Below are 6,279 nucleotides of genomic sequence, written 5' to 3'. Positions count from 1 at the left end.
GAAGAACAAGAGGACTGATGGGGCAGCACAAGAGGACGGATTGGGGAGCCCCGGAGGAGCCCAAGAGGCGAGGAGGCGAGGATTCGGAGCACAGCTGCATAGCCGGCCGCAGCCGAGGAGGACGACAGACAGCAGGGATGTGGGAATGCGGGGGGCAGGAGAAATGGAGTCGGCGAAAGGGCAGCTGGATGGGCAGGATGGCCGCGACACGGCGTCCACCGCACAGTATGTGGTAGGCTGCAGCAGTGAGGAGTGTTGTGGCTAGAGGGTTTCCTCGTGGGGTTTCCTGCTGTTTGGTTGATTGCTGGCGGTGCTGTTTCTTGGCAGCGGGACTTGGCTGGACGCATAGCGGGCCGTGCCTGTACGAACCGTCCCCGGCTATGTCCGGGGGATAAGGTTGGTACATGTTTGCGGCCTCAGGCTAGAGACGTGGCGTGAGCGCAGCCCACATTTCCCATGCGAGGGGAACCAGATATTCTTGTCAGTCCCGGATACACGCCTGAGCGGTCGCCCAGCCTTCCTTCAATGCAGGGTTATGCAGTAGCAGTTGTCATGACATGCATCCCATGCACACGCGCAGATCAAGTGCTTAGTACCGTATCACCGCACATTGTAACCGTTCTGTACAGCATCCGCGGCCTTTTCAGGTTCTCCTGGTCGGGTTAGCGGGGCGCTCGGGCTCCCCCCGCAGTCCAGACGCCGCGCCCCACCCGCGCGCACGGAGGTCGGAGTGGCCACACGGGACCGCCTTCGCTCAATGTGTTTACGACACTGGGTGTCAGTTATCCGGGTGTAAGGGGGCTACCGGCCGCTGAAGCGGCCTCCCCTCGTCGAGAGACAAAGCTCGACGGCACAAGAGGTTTCACGCCTCCTCCTCCTCTCCTACCTCCAGATGCGCACAAACGCCTACACCGCACCTCATCACCCGCTCCAAACAAAGGACGCGATATGAAATGTCATTTCTCCTTTCGCGCGCTGTCCATCGTCCACGTTCATGGCTGTCAGGAGTCCACACGTTGCACTCGTCAGCTCCGCACGTCAATCCGCTCCGTTCAGGCCCTCAGGGCACTTGGACACAACCAACGAAGTCTACCGTTGACCACAGTCATGCATGCAGAACCGCGGCCCGCCAACCACGAGGCTGCTACTGCTACTGCTACTGCTACTGCTACTGCTACTGCTACTGCTACTGCTACTGCTACTGCTACTGCTACTGCTACTGCTACTGCTACTGCTACTGCTACTGCTACTGCTACTGCTACTGCTACTGCTACTGCTACTGCTACTGCTACTGCTACTGCTACTGCTACTGCTACTGCTACTGCTACTGCTACCGCCGCTCTGCTCATGCAGCGCCGAAGTCCAGCAGGCCGCTGACGCGCTCACGCATCTCGTGCTGCGGCCCCTCCGCCGGCTCCAGCACCACCACCTCATCCGTTGGCGACAGCCCCTCCAGCCGCGACAGCGCGATGCGCCCCTCCAGCTGCAGCCGTGGGGGCGACCCGCCAAAGGCGCCGGCATCAGCGGCGACGTTGTACACGTACGCCAGGATGGTGCCGGCGCGACGCAGCTGCTGCCGCGCCATCTGCAGATCTGCGGGGCGTGGGTGTGGGGCATGGGGCGTGGGCGCGGGGTATTGACGGGGCAGGCGCATCCAGGTAAAGACTAACATAGGTGGTTCACCGCAATGACATGACCAAGCAGCGGGTGCGTGTGGGGGGTGTCTCGTGTCGTGTGATCGGCCAACGCTCGCTCACGCACTGCTGCTCAACCGCTGCTGTTTAAATCGGGGATACCATATGTGTGCTTGGCAACATCTACGACTAGGCAACATCTACAAGTAGTCGTATGGCGGTTAGCAATACAACTGCATGGTATAGCCAGATAGCTGCTGTGTGGTGGACACACGTTGTGCACAATGCACTGCTGCACGCAGCTGGTCTCACTTGCTCTGCTGGACTTGGCCTCCAGCATGACCACCCGCAGTGTGCCCTTCTTTCGCTGCACTGCCAGGCCGTCCAGCTCCAGGCGCGTTGCCGGCGCGGAGGTGGCCGCCTCAGCAGCAGCTGCTCCTGCTGCCACATTTCCGCTGCTGCTGCCACTGCCGCCGCTTGCCGCAGCAGCAGCGGACGACAGCTTGGGTGGCTGCATGGCTGACAGCACCAGCATGGATGCGGCGCCCTCTGCCAGCAGCTCACGCTCGGGCTGCTCGCACTGCCAGGCAGCTGCTCAAGGCCCTAGGCACGAAAGAGCAGAAGCAGCGCGAGCAGCTCGCGCTCAGGCTGCTCGCACTGCCGCTGCTCTTTCGTGCCTAGGGCCTTCAGCAGCTGCCTGGCAACATCAAAAGGGTCTCGCACGCCGGTGCCGCCGCTGCCGCTGGTGCCGCCACTTCTGCCGCTGGTCTCGCCGCTGCCGCCGGTCTCACTGCTGCTGTCCTCGCTACTGCCGGCGTCGCTCCCGATGCTGCGGTTGCGGTTTTGAATGCCGCCCAACAATTCATCAACGGGGGCGCTGCCGCCTTTTTGCCGTTGATGAATTGTTGGGCGGCATTCAAAACCGCAACCGCAGCATCGGGGTCCACCACAGAGCCAGGCGCCGCCGCGCTGACCTGGACCTTCTGTACCGCCTCCAAGAGGCCCTGCGGTTGGATTAGGCCGGCGTGCGGTGGGTGCACTTGCTTAGCCCCCACACAACAGCAGCCAGCAAATAAACGGGTAGCATGAGCGAAGTAGGCAGATCGGGCATGGGGCGTAACGGCATCGGTAATGGGGCGACAGGCCCACGGGGCGGAACGAAGAGGCCGAAGAGGGGAAACAGCACGTAAGCAGAGCTGCAGCTTGCACACCTTACAAAGCGCATAGACGGTCACGCGCATGTAGCCCATGCGGCCCTACACATGCAGACCCACCTGCGGGCTGTTGGTGGCGGCGGGACCGAGCTGTTGCTGCTCCAGCTCCTGCTGCTTCTGCTGCTCCTGCTGCTGCAGCAACCTAGCCAGGTCCGCCAGGACGCGCCACGTGGCGTACAGCACGACCACCCGCGGCCCCACACGCTGCGAGCGAACAGCAGTGCACATTCGTGCAACGTAACAAGCAAACCAATGAGCGGCTGCCTGTGCACAGCACGACCCCTGCCGCAACACCATAACGTGTCCATGTAAGCAATGCACATAAGCAGCGCTCCCCCCTTGACTTGGGGTTGGGGTTGGGAGTTAAAGCACCCAATCCCCATCCCATCTCCTCCCCCCCAACCCCCAACCCCAACCCCAACCTCCCCCCCCCACTCCCCGCACCCCCATCCATGCACGCACGCACGCACGCAGGCACGCACGCACGCAGGCACGCACGCACGCAGGCAGGCACGCACGCACTTACCCGCAGCCGGTCAACGATCGCGGACAGCGCCGCGGCCCTGCCAGCTGCGTCCACGCCCACCAGCAACAGGTCCACAATGCGCTTGGCGTCGGTCAGGAACACGTTTGGGTGCACGGGCATCCGCGTCTCATGCAGGGGGAATCCAATCAGTCGCTCTTGGCGGGCTTCGCCGCACTGCTGGACCAGAGGCTCGCTTTGCGGGACCAGCAACAGGCGCGTCAGGGGGCAATGCTGGAGACCGTGTGCAAGTCCGTAGTGGCACTGGTGGAGAGCGTCGCTGTCATGCACTTGCGGGGCACCCGCGTCTCATTCCGTAAGTGCATGACAGCGACGCTCTCCACCACGGACTTGCACACGGTCTCCAGCATTGCCCCCTGACGCGCCTGGTCCCGCTGCGCCTGCCGCTGCGCCTGCCGCTGCGCCTGTTGCTGCGCAAGCCGCTGCGCCTGCCGCTGCGCCTGCCGCTGCGCCTGTTCCTGGTCTCGTAAAGCGAGCCTCTGGTCCAGCAGTGCGGCGAAGCCCGCCAAGAGCGACTGATTGGATTCCCCCTGATGCAGAATGTGCACAGACAGACTGGTCATCAGCGACATTGACGACTGAATCGATCAGCAGCAAGCATAGGTAGGGGCCCCTGCAACTGCTGCCCCGCACACCCCTATCCCCTCAGCACACTCTCGGGGACTACGTGCCCTGAAGTAACACAAACCAGTTGTGGGGGCTGCACATCTATCGCGCACCCACACACCTGGCCCCGGAGGTCTTGTAGCTCCGGCGGTGCGCCTTCACTGGCGGCGGCGGCGTTGGCGGTGGCACCTGTACCGCCGGCGGCGGCCTTCTCCACCTCCACCTTCACTACTCCACCGGGGGGCTGCCGCCATGGTCACGTGAGCGCTCGCGGTGGCCGTTGAAGCGCTTGCCGCCGCCCCCGCCGTCACGGTAGGAACTGGGGTCATCAGCAGCGTCGCCATCACGAGGCCGAAATGCCGCAGCCTGGTAGCAGGTGCTTTGGCGACCTGCGGGATGAGCACACAATCAAAGAAAGGTCGCGGCAGCGAGAGCAGCGCAATGACTGGGCGATGCGGTGCGGGCTGTCACTGTTACTGTTAGGGCCCTTGATGCACCTAGCTAAGGCCCTCGTTCCCTGCACAAGTGAGCGCGTGTTTGCCCAACGAGCCCGTCCAACCCGCCCTCCGTCCCCGATGTTCTACCTCCTACCTCGTACGCACGTCGCCCCAGAGGGCCGCACTTCGGCAGGGCGGCCGCCAGCTCCACCACCGCCTGTCAGGGGTTGTGGGGGAGGACGCCAGAAGTGTGTGTGTATGTGTGTGTGCGTGTCAGCAAGTGTGTGTCAGTGCGTCAGTGTTTGTGGGGCAGGGTGGCGGCCTGTGCGTGTGCGTGTGTGTATGTTAAAGAGCACAAGGAAAACATTACGTGTGTGCGTGTGTGTGTGTTTGTGTGTGTGCGTGCGTGCGTGTGCGTGCGTACATGTGTGTGTGTGTGTGTGTGTGTGTGTATGTGTGTGTGTGTGTGTGTGTGTGTGCGTGCGTGTGTGTGTTTATGTGTATGTGTTTATGAGGCTGGCGCATTTGCTGCTGTCGCTGCGAATGCGAAGGAGTCTATCCCTCGCATCCAATGCCGCCACCACCTCCAACACACCATAGCTATCCATTCCCCTCCCGGGGTCGCAATGGCTTCTGGGGCATTAAAAGCACCATCCACCATGCAATGGCCTCCAACGCTGCTGACCTCTGCACCCAGCAGCCCCATGCTATGCATATCCTTGCTCGCCCGCTCCCAGCTGCCTCTGCCGTCATGAAGCTCATCAGCAATATGCGTCGGTGGTAACTGCTGCACTCTATGCCGCAGTTGTGTGCAAAGCCCGACCCGCATGGCCTGACCCACATGGCTACGCGGCACTCCATGGGTTGCTGCGCCGCCGCCTGTACCCGCACCCCCACCCCCCTCGCCTGCGCCCGCAACCCCGCACCCACACGCCCGCAACCCCGCACCCACACGCCCCCGCGCCCCCCACCCCTACACGCCCGCGCCCCCGCCCGCCGCCCCGCGGGAGCCGATCTTGCGCCCATAGCAAGCTATCGTTGTTGGCCCGGCCCAGCATAGCCCGGCGGCGGGAAAGATTAAACCGCTCCCCCGCGAATAGCGTCCCGTGGGCCATCTTCGGGAACCGCTTCCTCCTGAACTCTGCCCCCTCCCGACCCCTCACCATGAGGTGGACTGCTGCCGGTGCGCGAGCGGGGCAGCACGGCAGCGTGCCGCGTCGCTGCGAGCATGAAAGCTCAGGTTGGAGCCCCTGTAAGACAATGAGAGCGGCGCTTGGGTAGGTGCCTATTGCCTACAGTTTAGGTCCCCGAAAACGGCCCCCCGAAAACGAGGAAACGAGGCTGAGGACTGGCCGCGAAGTGACGTCGATGACCACCAGCTTCCTACTGGCGGGTGAGGTACCTGCCACTGCAGCACTGTAAAGGAATTGTGGGAAGGCGCCGAGAAAGGAAGATACGAGCCCACGTCGCGGCATTGAAAGCGTGCGATTGCAATTGGGCTTATCTTCGCCCTTCGGGAACCCGCGGGTCACCCACCCCGGTCTGGGCCCCCACCTTCCTTCCCTTTGCCGAAATCGTACTCGCCGAGGTCATGTTTGCTTGGCTCGGCAGTCTCACTCACGCGCCCATCCCTACGCTGGCGCAGCTGGGGTGTGCATGGAGTTGGTGGACTTCAGACCCCTACGCCGTGTGGGGGGTCGGACTGGGTGGAGAGACTCAACCACAACAATGCGTGCGCAGTAATCCTGTCGCTGACCAGCTGTCTCTGCACATTCTGCAAGAGGAACACTGGTGGTCAGTGCTAGTGGTCTATAACCGAGCAGGCAGCAAGGGATGTGCGCTCG

General features: G+C 62.9%; 2 protein-coding genes across 2 annotated transcripts; both read right to left on the bottom strand.

Moving 5' to 3' along the window:
- Positions 1 to 469: 469 nt before the first annotated feature.
- On the bottom strand, positions 470 to 3,611 carry CHLRE_16g686203v5 (uncharacterized protein). The gene is made up of 6 exons (XM_043071567.1): positions 3,375 to 3,611; positions 2,909 to 3,052; positions 2,494 to 2,638; positions 1,947 to 2,225; positions 1,412 to 1,593; positions 470 to 1,341 (listed from the first exon to the last, which is right to left on the bottom strand). The coding sequence occupies exons 1-6, from the start codon at positions 3,492 to 3,494 to the stop codon at positions 1,090 to 1,092; spliced, it is 1,122 nt and encodes a 373-aa protein (XP_042915927.1). The 5' UTR covers positions 3,495 to 3,611; the 3' UTR covers positions 470 to 1,089.
- A 68-nt stretch (positions 3,612 to 3,679) lies between these two features.
- On the bottom strand, positions 3,680 to 6,201 carry CHLRE_16g686202v5 (uncharacterized protein). The gene is made up of 3 exons (XM_043071566.1): positions 5,599 to 6,201; positions 4,590 to 4,652; positions 3,680 to 4,387 (listed from the first exon to the last, which is right to left on the bottom strand). Exons 1-3 carry the CDS (start codon positions 5,663 to 5,665, stop codon positions 4,227 to 4,229), a joined length of 291 nt encoding a protein of 96 aa, XP_042915926.1. The 5' UTR covers positions 5,666 to 6,201; the 3' UTR covers positions 3,680 to 4,226.
- Between the last annotated feature and the right edge of the window lie 78 nt (positions 6,202 to 6,279).

Source organism: Chlamydomonas reinhardtii, chromosome 16, assembly GCF_000002595.2.
Source record: "Chlamydomonas reinhardtii strain CC-503 cw92 mt+ chromosome 16, whole genome shotgun sequence".
Lineage (NCBI taxonomy): Eukaryota > Viridiplantae > Chlorophyta > Chlorophyceae > Chlamydomonadales > Chlamydomonadaceae > Chlamydomonas > Chlamydomonas reinhardtii.
The sequence above is the reverse complement of the archived record's forward strand: the minus strand, read 5'-3'. Positions and strand labels throughout refer to the sequence as shown.